The sequence below is a fragment of the Pleurodeles waltl genome, chromosome 5 (genome assembly GCF_031143425.1).
Source record: "Pleurodeles waltl isolate 20211129_DDA chromosome 5, aPleWal1.hap1.20221129, whole genome shotgun sequence".
In the NCBI taxonomy this organism is placed as follows: domain Eukaryota; kingdom Metazoa; phylum Chordata; class Amphibia; order Caudata; family Salamandridae; genus Pleurodeles; species Pleurodeles waltl.
Window position 1 is genome coordinate 1,586,871,889 of NC_090444.1, and position 26,750 is coordinate 1,586,898,638.

General features: G+C 43.7%; 1 protein-coding gene and 1 long non-coding RNA gene across 3 annotated transcripts in view; one reads left to right on the plus strand and one right to left on the minus strand.

Moving 5' to 3' along the window:
• LOC138296599 (uncharacterized) overlaps positions 1-26,750 on the plus strand; it is a 433,062-nt gene that overhangs the window by 364,624 nt on the left and 41,688 nt on the right. The gene's annotated exons all lie outside the window — the stretch shown is intronic.
• The window catches only part of MBOAT2 (membrane bound O-acyltransferase domain containing 2), an 841,228-nt gene that overhangs the window by 239,662 nt on the left and 574,816 nt on the right, over positions 1-26,750 (minus strand). For both annotated transcript variants that reach the window (XM_069235893.1, XM_069235894.1), the window contains one exon: positions 17,573-17,668. In XM_069235893.1, coding sequence (XP_069091994.1) covers positions 17,573-17,668 — 96 coding nt within the window. The remainder of the gene's footprint in view (positions 1-17,572; positions 17,669-26,750) is intronic.

A 26,750-nucleotide genomic window follows, 5' to 3' on the forward strand; every position in this document is an offset into this window, starting at 1 on the left:
TTGTAGTAAAAACATGTGAATGACCAACCAAAATGTCAAGAATGTTTGCCTGAAGCTTAAAAAACTGTATATAAGGAAACCTGACTTTGCATTGAAACACAGTCTCCTGAGAACATACAAATCGTGCTGTTGTACTTCTAGGACACTTGTCAATTGGTTGCAGCCAATAAATTCGATCTTTGACTTCACCTAGAAGACTCTGAGTTTCTGTAGTCTGAATCAGGAAAGTACCCGAGGTCTTTGGGTGTACCCTGGCACCGCTGGGTTACCGGATCAGTACCGGTTCTGAAAAACCCAGTATCTCAGTTGGCGCCCAACGTGGGGCGATACCAGCGGTACCGGTCCAAGCCTGAGGTCCGTGGGGAGCTTCGTGTGAAAATTCTGGAGGAAGGCCGCCACTTCATCGACCCCTGCATGTCGACGTGGTCCGAAAGTCTTTGTTGCGAGGTTCCCCGCTTCCCGACGGCTATGAAGGACTGCTGCCCTGGCTATCGCCCTGATTTGGACCCTTGATTTTTGGTAGAGCGAAACGATAAGACGAGTCTTCTGGTGACGTCATTGATATTTTCAGTTAAGTATAAGTGGAGCGTCTCCCAGTCCTTAGTTGGACACTTGGTTTGGTCCTTAGTTGGACACTTGGTTTGGTCCTTAGTTGGACACTTGGTTTGGTCCTTAGTTGGACATTTGGTTTGGTATCCCTTTGGGATCACTTTGATTTGGAACTTGCAAGTACCAAAGCCGAAGGACTCGTGTATTCACGAGACTATCGTAAACGATAATCCTTTGAAGTTTGAAGCTAGACTAGTGAGCGAAGATGCCTGGTCTTAGCAGACTTGGAAATTTGTTTTGTCTTGGTTGTAAAAGGGACTCCCGGTTGGAGGACTCATGTCCGGTTCCTCCGATTGGAACTCCAACCTATGAACTATATGTGAAGCACGGAGTGGGCCCCATCACGTTTAATAAAGTATGGGTCCGCTATTCTTGGAAATAATTGAGAAAAGTTTTCTTTTTTTTTCTTGTAAAAATGACTTACAACTAGGATCTGCAAACGGTTCTGTAAGTAAATTGCGACGGCGCTATTTATGAAAAATGGCTAAAGCGCGCTGTATTATGTGTACTGAGTGTTTTCTGTTTATATCTGAAATGAGCTCAATGTGTGTTTGTGGGTCTTCTTGATGTTTACAGTTTAAGTAAAATGTTGGTTAATTAATATTAAGTAGAAACTTAGAAAAAATCCAGAAATGAACCATGTGATGTGCTAACATAGATATATGTTGCTCTTTCATTTATAGAATGAGCAATTGTGCACATATACAAAACTGCCGTTAAATGCTTAATAAATTAGAAAACACATTCAATAGATATAAATAGGGCCCCCCCCAAAAAAAGAAAACGAAATTATCTATTTTCAATTCAGCCAGCACTTTCCCAGTTAAACATGGGTGGAATTTTGCATAACCTTCCTTTTAAATGAAAGTGGCGCAAAAATGTGACGCATTTCAAGTTAGGCTTATGCGCTTAGGCTTGTGAGTTAATGTATCCCAAATAATAGGCAAGGGATGCAGCTTGCTTTTATATGTGGAATTATCACAAAAAAAAGAATAATTGGGTTTTTATTTTTTTTTAAAGAAAATTATTAATTATGGAAAAATTATTTAAAAAAATAAGTGCCTTTCAAAATCGTTTTTTAATATTTATAAAGCTTAATACCTATACTATGACCTCCTAACATTAAAATTTAATTTAAGTTATGTTGCACCACTAAAATGACATTTGTATGTGCAATTTTCCGTTGGCGCAGGAGCAAACAAGCTCATTTCTATAAAGTATAAGTTATTATTTTCAATGGCTGACTCATGGATTGTGTAATAGACATTCTGGTAATGCATATTATGCAAGAAAATTGTAGGATATTGATTTTTTAATGCCTAAAATATCAAAGTCGATTTTGGGCAAAAGCACTGTTTAAACTGCATTTTCTTTCATTCAGAGTACTTTTTAAAGTGTCTCAGGCTTCAGTAAATGCATACATTTAGGTTTGATATATATTTGCAGGTTGTGCCTTCTTATGATTCAATGAGTCAATGTGCCAGTACAAAGGCTTGTTTTAATATCAAGGTTGAAGGTTCTAACTTCAGCTGGGCCTACTGAGACGTTCATTCATTCGAGGTTGATGAAATATGTACCATTGCATGGGATTGCAACAAGCATTTATTCTAACAACTGGTATGTGTGTTATTAAGGTTTGTGAATTATTCACAGTAAATGTAGTTTAATAATCTGGAAATAGAGATAGGTTTTTTTTGCGCCTAAAAAGGAAAAAAAATTTTTTTTAAATAGAGTGAATTATTGCAGGTTAGAAGGAAAATAGAAAGGCCTACTGTCTTTGACAGATTCAGAGTGGCAGAAGCTAGGAGAGCTACAGAGGCTGGCTCAAGTCATGCTGCTGAGATGCTATCTTTAGCTTTCCCATAAACAATGGAGGAGGCTGTCGTGTTGACACTTGTGACCTTTTAAATTAGGGCCTTGTCTCTGTAAAATGCAGAATGACCCTACGGGCCTCTAAAAGTGGGATTTCTGGTTTCTCCAGAAGAACATCAATACAATTAAAGAACTTAATTCCAAAGGGAAAATATAAAAAAAAGGGGTTTCTTCGAAAGTCCCAACATCATGTTAAATGCTCTGCAGAACTGATACATTTGTGTCTCCGCTCTAAAAAAATAAAATGATGCCTGCTAGTTGCTTTTATTTGACAGAAAACGAAGTGTTGCATTAAGTCTTAGACAGAAAATAAGATGCAGCCCTTTTCTCAAATTTTGAAGGCTACATGCCTTAATGAGAACGATTTGCTAATTAAGACTTATTTTTCACAGTGGAAATTGTAGGTGCCAAATTAATATGGAGTGTCAGTGTAACAATTTTTACTTTTAGAAAGGTAAAACTAAGGTGGCTTGATGTTGCGAAGTAACTGACAAGAGGGTAACAGTTAAGTAATGGAAATTTATTTTCATGTATTTGGTCCTATCATGAATTGTTCTTGCTGGTCCTGTATGTTAGAAGAGAAACAGTAAAGTTATATTTGACAGCAGATTTCCATTGCCTGGTGATCTACTGTCAAAAGGAGGGTAAGGATTTTAAACCTGACAAATTAAACAGGCCCAAATATTGGGTTTTGGGCTGCAGGTTTACAGTGCATAAAGTACATGACATGGTGTTGTGTGTCACCGCTTATTCACACATGCTATTGTTTTGTCTATGCTTTTTGTGCTTGATACACAGCAAGTATATCTGATGGCTTGACGTTTTGTGCGTTTTTATTATTTTTTATTTGTTTTTTGCATGTTTGTTGCTGCTTTTGATACTATTACAAGCTCCCCTGTGTTGTGAGGGGATGGTCATGACGATGCCCATCGCTACGCAACAGTTGGTGGAACTTGTTCTGGTTACTAAATTCCACAGATAATGATATTTCATGCTGTGAACATAAAAGACAACACTTCACCAGTGAATGTCTATTTGGCTATAATGGTATTGAAGGAAAATAAAAAGAGATATACAGGATCAAAGTGTGTCACCTGCAGTTAGTCACGTTACTGCCCCTTCCCTCAAAGGAACAGGCAGCCCTACATTTATGTATCCTTGATTGGACCTAAGGATGAAATTATAGATCTGTGACTCAAGGTGGCCTAATTTCTATATTACATTAGTTAATGATGTTGTGTTTCCTAAGTAGCATATGGCTTTCGTTCCTTAAAAGAAAACCAGGTTTTCATTTTTTCCTGAAGAAGGAACTGAAACATTAGCTAGGAGTACCGTATATGTTGTAGTCGCCAACGGTAGAGTTAAAATTTGTGTAACTTTGGCCTTTTGTATCACCCGTACTCTCGGTGTTGTGTCACATGCCTGACTATCACCCAAATAATTTTTTTTGTTCTTCCTATAGATTTTTTCTTTTGTTACTTCCCCTGACCAATGTCGCATCATGCTTAGTTATTGAGATTTTAGCTATGTCCTAGTCCCATTTCTCTTTTTCGAATTCCTTTCATTAGTCAGCCCTTTTATTATTATTGATGTATTGTTCAGGTTCACATTTCCAGATTGCAGTGATGTACCAGGGACCCCCATGTTATGTATAATTCCCTTTGGTATGACCAGACTGGTTTTCAAGAATTTGCCTTAGGCCTGCTTCAATGTTTTCCAGCCTGACTGTCAGGGTAGCGATAGACTGGTTAACTGACTCAATATTATAGTAAGACAAGTTTTCCATCTCAATAGGAGATATCTTATGTTTACCTTTTTGAACATGACGAATTTTCAATGTCTATTTTAATTTGGTTTTCGGTTCCCTTCTGTTCCTGCTACTTTAATTTTTGGTGGGATCAGATGTGTCCTAATCATGCAAATATCAGGACCCTCTAGTTCTTGTTGTTTTGTTTGCACATTTGACTATTAGCCTGTGTATTGCATAGTGCACCTGATGCACAGTTTTTAAAGGAAGGTTTCTACATGTCCCTGATAATCGGTATCATGTGATTTCTCTATTGAGATGTTCTAAGGTAAGGAGGAACACCTAGACTTAATCATTGAGGCAAATATGTGTTTACCCCATTAGACAATGCCACTGTGTGAGGAAATCCATTCAGATAGAATTCTCATGTAGCTATAGATGGCAGAGAATAATGGAGAGAACCCAATTAAAGATGCTAGAGACCCTGTTTTGCCCTTCTGCCTTTGTCTTTGTATTTTATGCCCATGGTGTATGGCTACTCCTTTGAAGATTGCAGACCACCTGCTTGCAGTCCCCTTGTTAAAAACCATGAACTGTTTTTTTTTTTACTAAATTGAAGGAAACTAACAACTGTGGCACATTTCCTACGTCACTAGATTCTGCGGGTATCAAGTCATAATAACCTGCAGGACATTGATTTAAGCCTAATTCCCATCAGTGACGGCTACAGATTGAAGACGGACGTCTTGGCCCTACAGTCTCAGCACCCAGAAAGTAGCAAAGCTGGACAGCGATCGCCAGCGCATGGTATCGTACTTGCTCCATCAGACGGCGTTGGACATCACAAAACCAAAGTTTCAGTGTAAAAGAGCTAAAGAGAAGGATTCCTGTTGTTGATGGCAGAGCTGTTTTGAGGTTTCATTTCTCTACCTGTCATGTGCTGGTAACCTCTGACAGTGTGCAATCCCTTGAGCCCCTTGGCCTGAGTTTTGGCCACACACCCCCTTTTCTTTGCTCCAACGGAAGAAGGGCAGTGCACCGGAGATTTCAAGTTTGGAAAAAGGCACTATATTGTGGTGCCCATGAAAGAGCAGTTTGAGCGTCCTCTGACACTAAATAATGAGTGTTGGAGTCTGAAAGTGCTGCTGAGCTTGAGCTATTTCCCAATTAATGGTGCTTGCCTCTGCACGAGATGATTTGTGCCCTTGATCAATGAAGAGCACATTGTTTGTAGTGTCTGCCACAGAGGAGAGACACTGGTGCATTGCTTTAAGACATTGACACTTTCGAGTGAGCTGTGGGTGTTTGCCAGGAGGGCACTCCAACTAAGCAGTATTTTCTCACGAAGAGGCCTGAATTGAGAGGCCCATGCGAAAGAAAACAACAAAAGAAAATTTGATGGACAATAGAAGCCTGCCAGAGAGGCTTTTTGAACGGACTCTGGGCATAGTTGGTTTCACAAGAGGTTTCCGTGTGATTGTATAGACTAGGTGTTAGGAGACTGATTGTTTTGCTGGCATTGTTTTAAAGTACTATTCTGTTTAGTAAAAGCAGAATAAAGTCCATTTTCTGTGGAAAGAGTACCCCCTTTTCACCTTAGAGCATTGATGAGAGTCACCACTGTTCCACCTGAACATACAAAAATTACTGAAATGCAGAGGAGCCCTAAAAATGTTACTAGATAATTTTAGGATTTGCTTTTTGGTTAGGGTTGTGAAAAATTATTATTTCATAGTGGTCACTACTTTCTCCTGTTGTCTATATGTTCTTAATAACGTGTTTTCTAGTGTCTTTTAAACATGACGTTGTCATTTATGGGTAGGATTGTTTTTCTCTACTCAATTGACTTCTGCACCCACTTCCCAACCTATGTCTTTTCCTACTATTGTTTCTTTGCACTCTTTTCACCCTTTTCCTGAACATGAGCAGGTTAGAAGATCAGAATTCGTAAGCAATTCTTTTGTACAGCTTCTGCATCAACACTAGTTAGTAGTGAACATCACTAATTGTTGGGTGTGTGATCTTATGCCACCTACTGCAGATAGAGGTATTCCTTATTTTGTCCTGCCATATGTGGCCTTTTTGTGCTACTTCATGTTCGAGGAGACCTGTCCAGAGAGAGTTACCAAGTACTAGAATTTTGCTCCAGCAACATCTCCATGGCCTTATAAACATAGACCTGGACTCAGATTAGCATGAGAATAGGTTTATTGCCTATGTAAGGGCAAAAGGAGGGTTTGTGGTTCTAAAAATTCTGCACCCATGTAATTTACTTTGCCACAGCAGTACGATTTTAGTATCAAAAGACCGATAATGACTAGTACACTAAGCATGAGCATTTTCGCTCAATTCCAGCAGCGTTTTCACCTCGAAATCGCCATTTTCGTCCTGCACTCGTGGCTCCCATTTTATACACAGCAGCCATTTTTAAAAGTTGCCCTCACATAGGCTTATAATACAGTCAGATTTGATTCCAAGGACACGTACACCTTGATTGACTTCTCTCTGGCCTGGGCAAGCTGGAACCATTGCCTCAGGCCAAACCTGTTTGGTCAGTCCCTCTCCCAGTGGCCGAATCAGATAGCATCAAGGCACACCATGCCATAAAACCCTTATTATCGCTCACACACCCTGCCTAATCTTGCTCACACCTGCACCTGCTCTTTTCTTCTTCTTACTTTACGAGGGGGCGGTGCCCGTTTTTATTGGGGGTCCACACTTATCTGATGTAAAATACTAGGCCTTGCCGGGTAATTTATTATGGGTTGGATGACATGAAATATAAGGTTTCATCATGACACTGTTTTTTCCTTTGTAGTAAAAACATGTGAATGACCAACCAAAATGTCAAGAATGTTTGCCTGAAGCTTAAAAAACTGTATATAAGGAAACCTGACTTTGCATTGAAACACAGTCTCCTGAGAACATACAAATCGTGCTGTTGTACTTCTAGGACACTTGTCAATTGGTTGCAGCCAATAAATTCGATCTTTGACTTCACCTAGAAGACTCTGAGTTTCTGTAGTCTGAATCAGGAAAGTACCCGAGGTCTTTGGGTGTACCCTGGCACCGCTGGGTTACCGGATCAGTACCGGTTCTGAAAAACCCAGTACCTCAGTAGGAAAGAAGCATCTTGCCTGGCATGTTACCCCCATATTTCACTGTATATATGTTGTTTTAGTCTTTGTGTCACTGGGACCCTGCCAGGCAGGGCCCCAGTGCTCATAGGTATGTGCCCTGTATGTGTTCCCTGTGTGATGCCTAACTGTCTCACTAAGGCTCTGCTAACCAGAACCTCAGTGGTTATGCTCTTTCTGCTTTCCAAATTTGTCACTAACAGGCTAGTGACTAAATTTACCAATTCACATTGGCATACTGGTACACCCATATAATTCCCTAGTATATGGTACTGAGGTACTCAGGGTATTGGGGTTCCAGGAGATCCCTATAGGCTGCAGCATTTCTTTTGCCACCCATAGGGAGCTCTGACAATTCTTACACAGGCCTACCAGTCCAGCCTGAGTGAAATAACGTCCACGTTATTTCACAGCCATTTACTACTGTACTTAAGTAACTTATAAGTCACCTATTTGTCTAACCTTCACCTGGTGAAGGTTGGGTGCAAAGTTACTTAGTGTGTGGGCACCCTGGCACTAGCCAAGGTGTCCCCACATCATTCAGGGCAAATTCCCCGGACTTTGTGAGTGCGGGGGCACCATTACACGCGTGCACTATACATATGCCACTACCTATGTATAGCGTCACAATGGTAACTCCGAACATGGCCATGTAACATGATCCCCTGGGTCTCTAGCATAGTACCCGGGTACTGCCAAACTGCCTTTCCGGGGTCTCCACTGCAGCTGCTGCTGCTGCCAACCCCTCAGACAGGTTTCTGCCCTCCTGGGGTCCAGGCAGCCCTGGCCCAGGAAGGCAGAACAAAGGATTTCCTCTGAGAGAGGGTGTAATACCCTCTCCCTTTGGAAATAGGTGTGAGGGCTGGGGAGGAGTAGCCTCCCCCAGCCTCTGGAAATGCTTTGATGGGCACAGATGGTGCCCATCTCTGCATAAGCCAGTCTACACCGGTTCAGGGATCCCCCAGCCCTGCTCTGGCGTGAAACTGGACAATGGAAAGGGCAGTGACCACTCCCCTGACCTGCACCTCCCAGGGGAGGTGCCCAGAGCTCCTCCAGTGTGTCCCAGACCTCTGCCACCTCGGAAACAGAGGTGTTGGGGGCACACTGGACTGCTCTGAGTGGCCAGTGCCAGCAGGTGACGTCAGAGGCTCCTTCTTATAGGCTCTTACCTCTCTTGGTAGCCAATCCTCCTTCCTAGGTAGCCAAACCTCCTTTTCTGGCTATTTAGGGTGTCTGCTTTGGGGAATTCTTCAGATAACGAATGCAAGAGCTCACCAGAGTGCCTCTGCATCTCCCTCTTCACCTTCTACCAAAGGATCGACCGATGACTGCTCAGGACGCCTGCAAAACCGCAACAAAGTAGCAAGACGACTACTAGCAACCTTGTATCTCCTCATCCTGCCGGCTTTCTCGACTGTTTCCAGGTGGTGCATGCTCTGGGGGTAGCCTGCCTTCCCCCTGCACCAGGAGCTCTGAAGAAATCTCCTGTGGGTCGACGGAATCTTCCCCCTGCTAACGCAGGCACCAAAAGACTGCATCACTGGTCCTCTGGGTCCCCTCTCATCCTGACTAGCGTGGTCCCTGGAACTCAGCAACTCTGTCCAAGTGACTCCCACAGTCCAGTGACTCTTCAGTCCAAGTTTGGTGGAGGTAAGTCCTTGCCTCCCCACGCTAGACTGCATTGCTGGGTACCGCGTGATTTGCAGCTGCTCCGGCTCCTGTGCACTCTTCCAGGATTTCCTTTGTGCACAGCCAAGCCTGGGTCCCGACACTCCTTCCTGCAGTGCACAGCCTTCTGAGTTGCCCTCCGGCGCCGTGGGACTCCCTTTTGTGACTTCGCGTGGACTCCGGTTTACTTTCCTTCCAAGTGCCTGTTCAGGTACTTTTACGTGTGCTGCCTGCTTCTGTGAGGGCTCCCTGAGTTGCTGGGTGCCCCCTCTGTCTCCTCCTACAAGTGACGACATCCTGGTCCCTTCTGGGCCACAGCAGCACCCAAAAGCCTCTACCGCGATCCTTGCAGCTAGCAAGGCTTGTTTGCGGTCTTTCTGCGTGGGAACACCTCTGCAAGCTTCATCGCGACGTGGGACATCCATCTTCCAAAGGAGAAGTCCCTAGCTCTCTTCTTTCTTGCAGAACTCCAAGCTTCTTCCATCTGGTGGCAGCTTCCTTGCACCCTCAGCTGGCATTTCCTGGGCTCCTGCCCACTCTTGCCACTGTTGCGACTATTGGACCTGGTCCCCTTGTCTTACAGGTACTCAGGTCCGGAAATCCACTGTTGTTGCATTGCTGGTGTTTGTTCTTCCTGCAGAATCCCTCCATCGCGACTTCTGTGCTCTCTGGGGGTAGTAGGTGCCCTTTACACCTACCTTTCACGGTCTTGGGGTGGGCTATTTTTCTAACCCTCACTGTTTTCTTACAGTCCCAGCGACCCTCTACAAGCTCACATAGGTTTGGGGTCCATTCGTGGTTTGCATTCCACTTTTGGAGTATATGGTTTGTTTTGCCCCTATACCTATGTGCTCCTATTGCAATCTATTGTAATTCTACACTTTTTGCATTACTTTTCTTGCTATTACTCACCTAATTTTGGTTTGTGTACATATATCTTGTGTATATAACGTATCCTCATACTGAGGGTACTCACTGATATACTTTTGGCATATTGTCATAAAAATAAAGTACCTTTATTTTTAGTAATTCTGTGTATTGTGTATGGTATTGTGCATATGACACCAGTGGTATAGTAGGAGCTTTACATGTCTCCTGGTTCAGCCTAAGCTGCTTTGCCATAGCTACCTTCTATCAGCCTAAGCTGCTAGAAACACCTCTTCTACACTAATAAGGGATAACTGGACCTAGCACAAGGTGTAAGTACCTCTGGTACCCACTACAAGCCAGGCCAGCTTCCTACACACATCTTTTGCTATTCTTCTTCCAAGTGATATCGTGTTTTCTGTGAATACATTATTTTAGTCTTCACTTATACAACCTTCTTCTTAACATCTATCACTAGTCTCCCTTTTACCTTAGAAGTTATTATCCATGTCTCCAACTGCACAGCTTAGTTTGCCTTTTCTTCATCAACATGACTGTTGTCCCTTTCATCATGCCTTCTGCACTATCATCCACTAATGTACATTTTCCAGCATAGAGGTAGGCTCTGCTTCTGAAAAGAACTGCAATGAAATGGGTAGGTGCTTTTGGAATGCTGCAAGTAGGATTCCTGGGCCTGGTCAGTCCTTTGATCTTCCAGCTATTCTTTCCCTTTAGGTCTCGCTATGGTACTCCTTTGAGGTCCTATCACACAAAGGTAGGGGGCAGGATGAATCAACTCCACTACGAGGAAGATGCTATCCTGACACCCTGCACTCATCCGTGCCCTGGGATGCTTCACCGATCTTCCTAGTTTCAGTGGCAGTTCTTCAGGAACCACACTGAGACAAGGGCCTGATGCTGACAAGACTATTGAGTCCCTTCCTGAATGACAGAGAAAAAGGCCACTTCTTCCAGCAGCCACAGTGCCACCTTGCACAGAATAGTATACATGAATAGCGTGAATATCTCATTTAGATGATACCAGATAGGAGGAAAAACTCACAAATGGGAAAAAAAACCTTCTTAGTAACTTTGTAACTCCTTCACAATCTTGAATGAAGATAAAGACTAGCACTGTAAAAACCAGCGAGGTCCGAAGCTCCCCCCACACACGAGGCAGGAGGTAAGAGCAAAGCAAGAATTACAACTGTAAAATGAAGAAGATCCAACTGCTGGAAACAAAAATATGTGATAACAGCAGCAACGTGGCAAAGAATGGAACAAAAAATAAGGGAACCAAAGTGGTGCAATGCAGCTTCCTCTCGTAAATGTCTCCCTTATAAATGATTCAAAAGAAACCAACATCACAGGCTCTACTTTATTTAGGATTTGGAGCCACAAATAACATCTATGGACAGACCACCATTTTGGGTAGGGCTGATATTAAGGCTTGTTCGCATCCCTTTCCACATTTGGTTTGGTAAGTGAAGGTTAATCTCAAGTTTAACATTCTTATTTCTCCCCTCAGTTCCTGAGTCGAACCACCATCCTTCATGCGTGGCACTCCAGGCCACTTGTGAACACCCCTCTGGACAACCACGAGCATTAAGAGATCAAAGCAGTCTGGGCAGTATGGAAGCTCAACAATGCGCCGAGTACGACGTTCTGAAACACTCTGCCCTGAACTGCATGGAGCACATCTTCCGTTGTAGAACGTGCATAGTCTTCTGTGACTTCAGGGCACTGCTCTCAGCATGGTTGTAATATACACTCACATTGGCGCAGTTCACAATTTCTTAGTCACTTAAGAAGGGTGCTGCCACCTTGTTCTGTGTGTGTTGCTCGGGGTTTCCAGAATCACCATACAATTTCTCCAGAGAACAGTCTTTCAGAGTTTATGTGTGGCTCAAACATGGCCCAACGTTTCCCGTAATTTATCTGAGTCCTAAAGTTGAATTACGCCACTCTGGTGGGAAGGTCATCCTTTAATAGTGCCATAAGCCTTAGTCTCTTGTAAAAGGTGTGTCTGCATGTCACAGCAGTGAGAGCTATGATACCCGTCACATTTGATTACTCCTGCAGGAATTCTGAGCATGTACAGATAAGCATCAAGGAGACAAACTGAAATCAGGCATTTGCCTGTGCCATACTGCAATCCAGGACATCCTATTTCATCTCCTTGCCCCTTTTCTGTGTTTTATGAGAAATTAAAATGTATCTGTTTAAAATAATTCTGTAATCTTCTTTTTTCTGGGGCTCTTTTGTTGATAATGGCCATTGTTGGACCTGCCCCTTTTTACAGGGTCATCCCTAAACGTTTTTCCTACCTCCTCCTATTTTTCTGACCTTTCTTGTTGACTTTACGGCTCTGAGCAATTTGCCACTGCTGATCAGTGCTAAAATGCATGTGGCCTTCCTTCTAAACTTGGTATGATTGGCATATTAAATTTACCTGTAAGTCCCTTGTACAGTGGTATCCCTATATCCAGGGCCTGTAAATTAAATGCTACTTGTGGGTCTGCAGCTTGCGCCACCCACACAAATAGCCTCTCAAACTTGTCTCAGGCCTGCTACCGCATGCATGCTCAGTTTACTGCCACAAGGACCAGGCATCTAAATGTACTTGCCATGCATGGAACTCCCCTTTTACTACATATAAGTCAACTCTAAGGTAGGCCCTAGCTAGCCGTATGGGCAGGGTGCTGTATATGTAAAAGGTAGGACTGATGTGTTTATGTACTACATGTCCTGGTAGTGACAAACAGCGTATCTAGTTTCTCACTACTGTGATTGCTGTCTCTCTCATAGGATTGCATTCAAAATGCCCTAACATACGTCTAAGTGGTATTATCTAATCTATGAGAGGTAGTGTAGGCACGTTTGATATGGTTGTAATGGTAGTATGAAATGTTGCTTACTAGTGTAGGTGTTTTTTTGTATTACCATTATAGAAATGCCACTTTTAGAAAGTGGGCATTTCTCTGTGCTTATGACTCTGGTATTGTGCAGCTTACCTCCAATCCACGTCTTGGGCAGAGTGACAGCTGGGCTTGGTGCATACCTTTCAGACAGCCTGTACACAGGGAGTGTGGAGGTGTCACAAGAGTGCATCTGCGTATTGAATGGTCTTCCTAGACTGGGAGAGGCGGGTCACACCTGCATTTGTAAAGCCTGTGCCCTTGCTTCACACAAAGAGCTCGTTACCCCCACCCCACTGATGTCAGGAGCCATTACTGGAGGAGAAAGGGGACACTACTGGAACCAGTTAGTACTGGTTGGAACCCCTTCACCCCCTTTTGTGGAGGCTGCGCAAAATGATTATAAGTACAGGGGGTCTCCCCCCACATTGTTAGAGCACTTTTGGACTGGTGACCGAACCTCTGCCACACAGACTGCTGGACTATACAAAGGACTCATCTGGACTGCTCTTCTTTTGTTAGCCTACTACCTGGTGTCTGCTGGGTGGCCTAAAGGACTCATCTAGACTGCTCTTCTGTATGGTGCCCTGCTGCCAGCCTACCCGACTGGACTCCCTGGGCCCTGGGGTAATGTGAAGAGGAACAGCCATCCCTGCTTTCTACCTGTCTGGATGGGTTGGTCTGCCACACGGCTTTGTGGCCCCCGTGTTCTCAGCGCATAGTGAGCTCTTTGCTTTTCTCTTAAAGTGTAGGCTAACCTGCTCCCCACTGTCGTTGAGTGCAGACCAAGCTGTCTTTTCTGGTCGAAAGGCGCTCGGAGCCAGTGAGCCACTTCAACCAGGAAGCCGCCTGCCACATAAGTGTGCCCTTTCCTCACCCAGGGCAGCTCCATTTTCAACATAGGTCTAAGCGGCCCCGAAGGGTCCCACACACGCTGTAACCCCAGGGTGGCTCACCCTCTGGAAAGCTCCTGGGGTTGCGGGCAGCTGTCTCTCACAGCGTAGTGCAGGAGACCAAGCAAGGTCTCCCCAAGTCTCCCTGAGGGCACCTGTGTGTTAGTGGCATACAGTGAGGAGGCAGTTTCTTTTTCTCTGGATCCGCTGACAGGACGGGGAGGAATCCTCATTGGAGGCCCTGAACATGTCAGTCCTTTGTTCCATATTACCGCAATGACTGTGGCATGCACGCAGATGTCTCAGTGCCCCACAGTCGCCATGACGTGACTGTAATTGTGATAGTAGGCGTGCAGGTAACCCAGTAGCCTACAGCTGGTATACATTACTGTATGTTATATATCAGAGATACAGGAGCACCAGACATATGGATCAATGAAGAGCACCTGCTCCTCTGATAATACGGAGGGTATGTCATGAACGCAGTAATGATTTATGTACTCCAGGGGTGATTGGTAGTCTATGTATCTTCTAGCTCCCTATGTTTACCTGCATGTCATGATCTCAGGTCACGTTATATGTCACACTTGCCACATGGAGGATTTCATGTGCATTCAGGATGATATTTTGCCTGTCCTGATAAGGTGTTTGCTGTGACATGTGCGTTTTTGGTGATAATGACAACCTGAGTACTGCTTGTGTTGCAGAATTCTAGTAACCTATATATTTACCTGAGAACTGCTTATTCTTGCAGAGTACTAGTAACCCGTGTGATGTTCTGACAACTGCTTGTGTAGCAGGGTGCTGGTGATACATGTTGTGTTGGGTCTAATGATATTTTATACAATACAGTTTATTTTTATATTAACTGGGTGTTATCTTTCCTTTGTGGTGTATTTATTGGGCCACATGTCTTGTGAGTGTTATGCAAACGCCTTACACATTGCCTCTGGGATAAGTCAGACTACTCGTGCCAAGCTACCAAGGGGGTGAGCAGGGGTTATCTTAGGTGTGTAACTCCCTCGGCCTGGCTAGAGTGGGTGGGTTCTGCCTGGCTTAGGTACATACCCTAGCCAACCAGAAACCCTATTTCTAACAGCCATCTAGTTTGGCTGTACACCTCTTCACGACTTTGAAGTGGGATTTGTATTCTATGTTTATTTTATTTTAGTGACACGCACCCTCTACGGGTGCAGATGTGTGTTTTTTCATTTTTAATGCTAAAGTGGGGCTCTCCTATACAAAAAGAGTAATTTATAATGGTTTGTTGCTCGCAAATTGTCTCTCGCAATAACTAAAATCAGAAACACCCAAAAACCTGGACTGCAATCGGGTTCTGCTCTTTGACCACTAGGGGAAGAGAACTTGGAGGCTGCAAATGGTAAAAATGGAAAATAGTGCTGTGAACCTTAGGTAGCTAAATAAACTGAAAAGATATCTCAGTGGGCTAATGCAGAAAAAAAGTCTGAGTAATTTTCAGCTCAGATGTGAGACAATCCTTGTACTGGTTCTCAGTCACGGTTTAGACCTTAGACACGCTAGGGTCATCACCTAACCTCACTCCTCCAACATTCTTGACCAGACCACACTTCTTGCTTGGTCCTGGTGGCTCCCTCTGGGTCACAGTTCATCCTCTGCGCACAGGCTTCGGCCAAACGGCATAGCAGCAATCTTCATGGCAGCCCTACCTAGCACATGGGGTAGACAACTTGATACCACACACAGGCTACAGCCCGATGGGTACATCAGCAATCTTCACCGGGCACCCCCCTCACATACGGAGACTCCGACTTGAGTCTGCATACAGGCGATGACCTGTTCGATGCAGCCAATGCTCACGGCTCAATTCACAGCAGCACACAGGCAACGATCACATCAGTGCATCAGTCTTCCACTCACGGTGGGGACTGACTCGCTAGGTTTTCCCCCAATAGACTTACGAACACATTTTCCCATTGACACAGAATGGGAAAAACCCTTTGCTACATCTGCCCCTTTGTTCCCTCCAACTTTTACTCACAATGCACAGTGGTCTTGGCAAGCAGGTGCTCCAGGCTCTGGACAGGTAGACTTAGATTCTCTGGGGGATGGCCCCTCACCCAGCTGGGAGACTAGCAGGCCTTGGCCCCAATTCTGGTCACAGGCATATAGAGCTTGTCCTCGCACAGCCTGACTGGCTGCTCAACAGTTGACAATTTTTGGGGTCTCAAGCTCTCTCCTTCCATAGTTTATCTCCACACACCAAATGTGATTTCGAGGCTGAGTCCTTGACGTTTATGTTGAGGGTCTGTTTCCTTGTGAAGTACCCTTTCATCTGTTCTCTTTTCCTCCTGATAGCTCCACAACCTAGCCCCTGGGAATGACTAAAAGTTCAAACCTGGATATTAGCCTCATGGGAACAAGGATACAGGTTTGGTAGCCAGTGGTGGGAGCATGAAGTACTCGCTTGTCAGGATACAGAATAAGCTCAAAGGCAAGGAGGCCATGCTGTTGGGGGAAGGGAAATGCAAGAAGCTGGTTGTCTCTTGGCAATGATTTGATTGCGCCTGGCTGCGCCCCTCTCAGTCCAAAAAGACTACAATCCATGCAACAGGCCTATGCCATAGCACACACAATGATCCTGGTTCATCTATGACAACATAAATCAGCATTAGTGATCCAGACATGGGTACAGTAGGGGCACTCAGGGCAGAAGATGCATGTCCATCACAATTTGAGGAACTTTTACATCTCATCGTGTGTTACATAAAGAATGGCTATTGCTGTAATGGGAACAGAACAGTTTGGTAATTTAAAAAATGGAAATGAATCCAAAGAAAAGCATATTCCCTCATCCAAAGAGTTATGTTTCGTAGTGTTTGTTATGCTAACAGAACTGTAAAGCTCTGTACTGCTGTTAATTTGGCCCTGCAGCGCTTTGGTGTAAATGTATAACAATAGCCATTTGAACCAATAGCTAGTCATCACACAGTTTTTCAATCAAAGTTGCTCCAAGATGCAGCAAGGGCCCTGCTTAGAAAAGCCATCCCCCCTGGCCAATATCGACACCACACAGAAGATGTGAGAAAACAGGAAGATGGCGATGAACCCGACATACACAATAAACTGTGCATATATGCAGCAACAAACTGTACTGGATAGCCACTGCTCACTGATCTGTTTCCCTCTATAAATTATTATTTTCTTACCGATTCCATATTAATCAAGGGATTTGTGGTTTTCACAGTTAAGGAATTGAGTATGGAGGGTGTTACAACGCCGCACGCTTGCAATGGAAATAGCTCAAAGACACTCGCTGGAGTGGTTAGATGCTCAAGACCTCGGGCGGTGTATCGCTCATTTATTTATACCCTCTGGCCCGCCGGGTCAAAACAAACAACTTAGTTCCACTACACCGGCACACCACCATTACACCGGGATTTAGTAAAATCCTCAGTTGAATTTCTCTAACAAAATCAAGTTCTTGAATCATTTCATGTGACAACGCAGCCTCAGCGTAAGTGCTGATCCCCAGTGAGACCACTGTGTATTCTGGTACACGCTGTCTTACGTTACATACATTTTAGTATTTGTTTAATCAGTTACAGAAATGTGGGTTGCTTAGTTAAAACGCTGGACCTGTGATCTTTACAAGACTAGTCAAATGCACATATGGATTTAAAGTGCGTGTGCAACGCCAATGAGCATATCATGTTGATGCTTAAATGTACTGAATGGAAACCCTAAAATATAGAATAGGGAGCTAGTAATCTAAAGAACACTTGGTGACATTGGTTTTCTCCACCCCACCCCATCCCTTCTTTCGCAGAACGCCAGGTAATAGCAGGGTGATAGTGGAACATAAATAGACTGATTTCTTACCCAGAAAAATCGGCTGAATACTGTCCGTAATCCGATATATATACTCTTGTAATTTGGCACAATGTGAGGTATCCCAAAGCAAAAATAAAGCAGAATCTGAAATAAAAAATAATTTACAATTATTGATACTATAGGTAATCAATAAAGTGACATATGCTGCAGATTTCGTTTTGTCTCTCATCTTCTAAACAACAACACATCGTTCCATGCTGGCTAAATAACAAGCATTTGCAATGTAACGGGTCTCGCATTTGCTGGAGTTAGAGCTAATAGCGTTGTAAACTCCTAACCGGACTATTCCCTCCACACAAATTGAAAGAAAAAAAACAAGCGCAACTGTGCTATGTAAAACGCAGCGCGATTGTGCTGAAATTGAAAACAAAAAAACGAGCGCAATTGCGCTATGTAAAACTCCCCCAATTGCGCTGCGTGGAAAATAAAAAGATAAAGTAGTGCAGAAATCAGGCTGAAAACATCGAGCCTCGTAAGTTTTAAATAGTTGACCGCTGTGCTCGAGGAAGGCTAAACACCGGAAAAGGCATGACGTATGCATGCCTTTCACTAATAAATGCAAGTGGGTTTTAAAAAGCAAGCCCACGAACCAATGAAAGTGACAGGCGTGACATGGGCATGATTACAAGCCCAAGGAGAGATTGCAACAGGGATTCTCTGCTGACTTTTAATGTGAGTTGGAGGGATACAGTACACCATCTTATTATGAGCCACAGAACATTTCTGAATGTGTGTGCTGGGTGCACACCGGGATAGTGCAACATAGCAAACCTGCGTATGTACAGAGAACTGCACCTTTGTGAAAGGCAAACTGACTGAAGTCACCGGTCCACTTTTCGCTAGCGGCAGAGACCCAGCCTCCATTTAAAAAGTTGCAGGGGCAGGAATCCCCTGAAGGTAGGTGCAATAAGTAGTGCATGTGCCTGTCGGTTAATGTCTTGGAGGCGGGGTCCCCGAGACCCGGGTCCCCCCCATACACGGGGTGCTCGCAGGTGGGAGCACTGAGTATCAGTTTGCCTCCTGATAGCCTCTTTGCCTCTGCACCTTCATCTGTAATATGGAGCCGGAGCAAAGGATTCTCTCATTTGCAATGGGTCACGCTTCCACATAAACGGGGCGTCTTTTCAGGTCTACATCAGCACACATTTAGCATCAGCATGATGGATATTACAAAAGAGGCTGTTTAATGTATCCGTAGCCTATTCTGTAATATTTTAGTGCCCCAGTGGTGCATAAAACACCCATTTAGCCTCTGAGGCGCTATGTATACTATAGCCCAAGTCCGCTGCCTCAGGAGTGGACCAGCAGCTTCAAACAGCAAGTCCTCCTTTCACTAATATGTTGTTCCCCGTGCAGGTCCGAGTTTGCATCTATACTAGAGACAAAGCAGTGACTGCAATGGTGGGTACTGTCCTAGTCTGTGCACACGAGTTTAAGATGCGTCACAGCACAGTAAGAGTGCACAATTGTGATACAAACCCACACGTTTCAATCACAAGTTTCCTCGATTTTCAATGACTGTATAGTAGGATGGCCAAAACACATGATATGCATTTTAACTTGTTCTTTATGTAACTGTTTATACAGCGGTTTTACCGTTTTTAAACATCAGTGACATAGAAATAAACAACTTGAAGCGGTATGTGTTACATATTTTTGGTTGTATATGTTAAATTTTTTTGTTTGTAATGCTATCATTTAAACTTAACCAAAAGAAACCAAAAAACTAAAAAAAATTTTTTTACATTTTGATCATATCTGTCCACCTATTCATTAGCACATGTAGTGGGGCTTTAACATTACTAAAGGCAAATTACTGCGCTGGTTTTACAAGACAGGACGCTGCAGCATGCTTCAGACATTCTGCCTCGGTGACAGACTGCATCTATTGCTGTGAATCAAGGGGCAATGCAACACTTACTGTGCCAGCACCCACACCAGCGACTACCACCTACACCAACACCTTACACCTATGCCTACTGTCACCACAAACACCCTGATACCCAGCAAACACCCAAACCATAACCCTGAGGCACCACAGACATATACCACCTCTTACACTTTCAGACTACACTACCAATACACAGAATCCGTACACTGCCACTTACACCTTTGAGTATAACATGCACCAGCAGTCAAACCACAGCCTTTCCACTGTTCCTCTACCTACATCTTAAACCACCATGTATAAAATAAACCTCTGCTAACATCCTACAATCAGATCCAACACCACCTGCACACTAGCCCACCACTCTACAAATGGACCCATCATCCCCACTAAAACCAAATGCCATGAACTACACCACCATCTACCAAACCCAGCCTCTCCCAACAACCATCTACACCGCAATATACATCCCCAGGGCATCTCAATTCCTCTCCCCCACAGCGGTGACTACTTGGATCCTCCATATCAGTAGGAGTTAAAAGCATCCCATTCCTGACATCTGCCTCAACGTCACTGCAATACATGTTTTTTTCACACTACTGCCCTAGGCAACCATCTATACTTTACTGCTACTCCTATATGTAAATTCACCTCCAATACCTTGTTTTCACAACAACTTTACACTTAAATCTCTTCTATGTCACATCACCTACACCATTACTCCAGTCTTACATCTTCACCTAAACCCACACCAAATGCATAAACACTACCACCTACAATCTAAACCTACTTCACCTACACCATCACTTACACACCACCACCTACAATATAAACCTACGCCGTCCACTTCAAATCTACCCCACCGCTTGCACCTTACAACACCACCCTATTCCACCATCTATACTGTATACCACTTATAGCATAAATGCTACACCCTCACCCAAAACTCACACCAGCATCCACAACCTATGACTACACCCTATACGACCAACTACCCCTCACTCACCTACAACACTGTAATAACACAAACGGGTGTGACTTTTTCTCTGGGCACCCTATCAGACTGGTTTTGCTTCCTTCATCAGTACCCAACACCAAAATGAGGTCTAGAATGTTCTTTTCATGTCTCCTTAGGCCGATCAGAGTGCTATGTCAGCCACAGTCACACAAAGACATATATTCTTGGTTTGTAAGCAGCTTCCAAATACACTATGGGCATCGTTGGCTTATGCAGGTAAGTGATGGTGCACATGGAAGGAACAAAGAGCCAACTTCCCCTTCTAAACACCTGAACCCAGGGCAAAACAGAGTGGGCTGGAACACAGGTCTTCATTGCACAGAGCCGGAATGGGCTTCCATGACAAAACAAAAAGGTGGGGGAGATGAGTGGATTTGCGGTATAAAGTTGATTTGAGAAGTATTTCCAACCTACATACCCATTATAAACATCACCATTAAAGATAGGCCCACACCCAAACAACCCACCAGGAGCAAACACCCTTCAGACTCAAAGTACACCCTATGCCATCTGCACTAGAGAAGCAATACACTGCCACTTACATCCCTGCCTGACACCACTTCAGGCATCCCACACCACAGTGTAAACGAAATACCATAAGCAACCTTGTACCCCTGCACCAAACAAACACTATTTGCACCATACAGTCCACCTTCGAAGTTAGTGGATAAGGCGTCTTCCCTTTCCCTCTTCCAGGCTGTTTTTATTCTCTATGGCAGCAAGGAACAAGCATCAACTGATCTCAATTGTTCACCTTTTGTTTTCTCTTTCCTCTAACATGTTTCTTTCCCTTTACTTCCCCAAGCCACTCATGCCCCAGTGGCAACAGAAGAACGGGGCAACACGTTCCCACCTCTCTTTGCTCTCAGGGCATGCTGCACTCTCCCATTTACTTGTGCACGTCTCCACCTACCACAGCCTACAGAATAGCCAAACCACAGCCTACAGCATAGCCTACACTACCTGCTACATTCTACAGTCACCTCATTACAACATCGTAGGAACACTGAAACCACCCTCTACCCAAACCAGTAAGAGCCTACATTCATACCATCTACTTCTTATAGACTACTTATATCTATGTACTACACAGCCTCTTACATTGTACAGTGCCACGTATACTGTGCCTTGCACCAAAGACTATATCCTACCCTGCCACTACCCTAAAACCTACACCACTAGCAAACTAGCAAAACATTACACTACCTCCTCCTGCATTACCAACACTAGCTACACTGTTCATATACCCCCACCTACTAAAATGCAACCACCTAGTACATCCTTAATTACCACCAAGAACCACTCGATCCTACATCACCTTACTCCACACCTCTTTACCCTCACACCTTCACATACATCATCTTCTTACAGCACACATATTCTGAATCCCCACCTATAGCCTACTAATCACTTTCCACCTAGCTAACCCCCCAACTCCAAACACTGCACATGTCACATACAATCAACATGTAGTACTCGTTCTGTACCCAGGTGCTGCAATTATGCAGCAATAGAGGTCCGAAGTATGCTTCTGGGTTGCCTAAATTAAGTAGAAAGAAAAGGCAAATTATGTGGCATAACTACCTAGCTCATTCTGTGGCAATATTTTCACTATTTTGTCATTTTAACACACAATCATACAGGCTATTAAAAGTTTCACCTCCACAGTAAAAGATTCGACTTCAATACAGCAATCAAAAATAAAGCATTACCAATAGTCTTTGTAAATAGTGCTTTTTGGATTTACCTAATACATTTTTTTGTGATAAATTACGGATGAGGTGGCAAGTGCAGTAAATCTACAGTTTTGTGGAAAATGCTGTAGAATCACATATCTCCAGTGGTCCTGTCTATATAGTTCCCTGTGCCAACAGTTAAACACTTGAGACCACCTCTTAAATCAAAACCGTGCCTATCTCTGAACCACCAACTATACCACAAACATATTTCCATAGATTTAAACATGTATTGGCTTCTCTTTTGACCGCACGTCCGTTTTTTTAAGTTCTATTGCTTTATGATTAAGTAATAGTACATCAACATCGTTTGCTTCATGTTAAGCTTTTTTAATCTTAAATATAAACATATATATAAACATATCTAGCATTGGTATAGTCCTCTACTGGTTTTCAAACGTGACCGGTCAACTGCTTTCGAAACCATACCATTCCCCTACATACATTCCAAAACAAAACTGGCATCGAAGAGGCAGTTCTTTACTGCTTTAGGTCTTACCTTGCCGGAAGTCAATGCGTTCAATATGGCGACTCATTATCAACCCAAACTGTACCATCCCGTTTGGTGTCCCACAATGGTCAAGACATGCTCCCTTACTAATTAACATCTATGTTTTACCTCAAGGGGAAAAGTTTCTCGAAAGTGGGCACTGTCTTTCAAAAATGTGTGAACGACATGCAATCATACTTTAATATTGATAATACAGGAAGCATTGATACTTTTGTCCAGTGCCTCTCATACACTAGTTCAGTGGTTCTTACCCTTTTGACGCCTGAGGACCCCCATTGAATCACTACTAAAAGGCAGGAACCCCAAAGCAATTTGTACGATTTAAACATTAAAACAGTAATTCGCACAAAAATACACAAACAAGTACACACCAAACAAAAACTCGAATGACTAAAGATTTTATTATATTCACCAACTGATCGAGGTGACATTACATGTTTCTCGCCGACCTATAGTGCTACAGCACATAAGAACCTAATAGGTAAGTGCTTGCGTTTTTTATATCATAAACACTTTTGGAGTCATACATTTTAGCACGACACATTTTACAAAAATGCAGAAAGACTAATATGTTTATGTCAAGAGGCCCACAGTTTGGACTGCCGAAGTGCCTTCCTGCCGGCCCAGGACTTGAGCTGCCCAAACTCTTTCAGCCTCAAAACAGCACTTAAGAGGCACAGCTCTTCTGCATGCGGGTGACGTGTGGCCAGAAGTGGAGAGGGAACAGGGGCATCAAAATGCTCTGGGCCCAAAAGATACTGACTTTGAGTCCACTGCATTTATTTATACACACACACACTTGCACATAAGGGAATACCAGCACTGCTCTTCAAGCACAAGACAGGATAATTCAATAAGGCCAATCATCCTTCAGAATACACCAAAGGCTGAAGGGTGATTGGCCTGATTTTATTTCAGCCCTGCTGCCCCTGCGCTGTCATTCACAACTCTAGTGTTCTGTGAAGGCGCATGGGTGTTTCCTTAACCAGGCAATGCCTATAACGATGAGAAAAAAGTTGGGTATGCGCCCGAGACCTGCAGACCCCATGGGAAGGTGTCACGGAACCCAAGGGTTTGTGGTCCACAGGCTGGGAAACACTTCACTAAAGCTCATGGAGGCCACGGATGGAAGTCAAGCTCAAAGAACAAAATATTAGCTTCCATTATCATCAAACGGCTCAAATTTCTTCTCGCGAAAATGGATTGTTAAAGACACAGGCCTTTAGCATCTTCTCTAAAACTCTCAAATCAGTAAAATCATTTGCTTACGAGATTGACAAGCTGCTAAATATGGACAGTTGCATCAGGGACATTCCAACTGAAGTGACTCCACATCATCATCCCCTTAAAAAAAAAGCCATGGACACCCTTGTGAGATATACAATAGAACAAGGGAATGCAGATTAAACCAGGCTACTTAAATCCCACCTTGACACTCCCCCTCCCAAAGGTCATCCTCTGCTCCACAAACAGAATGATTACCAGGACGAAAAAGTGACAGAATCACACCTGCCCTATAATCTCTAACATTGCTTGCTCTCGAAACTCGATCTATCTGTAATACTGTCTGCCTTCCTGATCAGGCTTCACCTCAACTCCCTCCGGCCTCTCACAAACACTGGAGATGTCAGAGAGGAGCTGAATACTAAGAAGCAAACTCCTCCTCAAATCACCACGCTTTCAAAAGACATACAACATGAAGCGTTCCTTTGCAGGAAATGGCCTCAGAATATGGAATGCCCTTCCCAGTGATATAAGATTTGCCCTCACGTTCCAGGTTTTCAAATCTAAGTGCAAAGACATTTACTTAAGCTGACCTCGCCGTATTCTAAAAACCCATATGAGCTCTCTCCTCATTCTTGCCCGGTCACTACTTACCACTGATCTTTTGTGTCCTGCCAATCACCTACACTACCACCCGTCAATGATATATTATTTCCAATATTTGTGATTGTTTACGGTATCAACATCCTCAACATAAGGCTGTGTCATTTTTTATGTAACCATACAGCACTAAACTATGTCTCTGACTGTATTTTCCATGATTTTCTCCGTCAAGCTTGTCTCTTCTGCACGGCGCGGTCACCCAAACAGGGTTTATCAATGCTTCATAAAAAAACTACTAAATAAATAAAATACTGAAATTCTTTCTCATGCTTAAGGTATCTCGTCATCTTTCAGAACCGTGCAGTGCTTAAGTGCCATTATTAGAAACAAGTGTATTAGTTTCTGACAAGGTATGTTTTCCTTCCATGTCCTCCGACTTTTGCCCCTCTTATCACAGAGATTACTGCGGTCAGAGGCAGCAAGAGCGGTCACATCAACCTTATGACACAGTAGGTGCCTGACCTTGCCGGCACATGCGGGAACTGACAACCCTAAGTGTTAGGTAAGCAAAGGCAACACACGCCTGAGCTGAAGTTAAGCGTTCAGAATGTTAGGTGGCGATTTTGCAACAAGCACATTTTTGCGGATAAGGATAGCTCTCTGTCTTCTGGATCCTGACAGAAATGTAAGGACAAAAACAGAAAGAGGAGATAGTTGAGCAGGCACTTTGTAAAAACACATAATTGTTAATACATGTAAAAGGTGGCAGTTGCAATTGTTGAAACGTCTTTCGGCCCAGATCATTCATTGGGGTTTGACAGGATGTCAAAATATAGCTTTTTCTTTTTTCTTTTTTTTATATAGGTTTCTTTGGAACATGTTAATGGTACAACATTGATGTTCCCAAATATACAATGTGAATACTTGCCAATGTTATTTATTGTGAAAGTGCCTTAAAGTTCCAAGGCACAGATTTTACAATTCACTGGGTAATTTGATGCACAGGTGAGAAATGTTATTGCTATGGAGGAAATTTCCTGCAATCCTTTGTCAATTTCAATGTCATGAGACACCGATGCAATTTGTAATGGTCAAGTGAGACTGAGGAGGACCACATCACTGCTACGCATCCCATAGGACAGACAGTGCAGTGCCCTGCTCTTTGGGTGCAGGCCGGGCTAATGCCCCCTCCACAGTGAACATGTTCACGTCAGTGCCGCCACAACCTTACCCGGGAGGTAGCACATCTGTGAAATGTTGACTGGCGGTTTGAAGCCTTTCAGTGTGCAGACTCCAACGCAGCCTGCAACTCAAGGGGATAAAGACATCCCTCGAGAAGCAGTCCAAGGACATCCTTTCCCTACTTCCACACAGTGCCCTTGTGGGCTGCACTGACTATGCGCCACTCCCAGGCAGCTTCTTTCCCTCTGTGCCTGTGTCTGTAACACAGCTGTAGTGCAGAAGCAAACTATGTCCTTATTTGCACGGGATCATGTCCTCCTGCAAATGAGGGAATGTCCTCTTGAGATTGATCCGTGCGAGTTGTGCTACAGAAGGGGCACCGCAAATGTCTGCGGCCCCTTCTGTAATTCAAAAGTGCCCTGGTACGCAAAAACGCCACTTCACCTGGGGGCACTTGTGATGATACCATCCCGTAACATGCTCTTTGGCGAGTCCATACTTATCCGGGCACCATGAAGCTGAAAGCTCAATGCAATAATACCGACTGCACTAAATAACCACACGTCGCTGCTTTGTATACACTGGATTGTTCATTTTCATATTGTTTTCAGCAAGGCCGACTTTAACGTTTCTCAGTATAGTTCTAAAGAGCCCGCTCTTTTGTTTATTTTCACTGGAAAGCTGCCAACCAGGCTTTCAAATATGGCTCTAAAGTAAACAGCACCCCAGGGCACACGTTATGAACTCTTCTGCACATATTGGCTATAAGTAGCAGCTATGTGTCTCTTCATACATGCAACCTAAATCAATAATTCCTGTGGCAATTGTAAAACTGCGACAAAAGCTACCATAGTAAACCTCAAGGGCAGACTTGTTTGCAGGAAGATATAATGAAAAGAAACAAAAATGAGAAGGGGTGAGCAGAATGATCAGTGAAAGAACCAGCGAGCTGCTCTTTCAAAATCCGAATAATGCATGCGCCACGGGATGAATTTCAAGGTCAT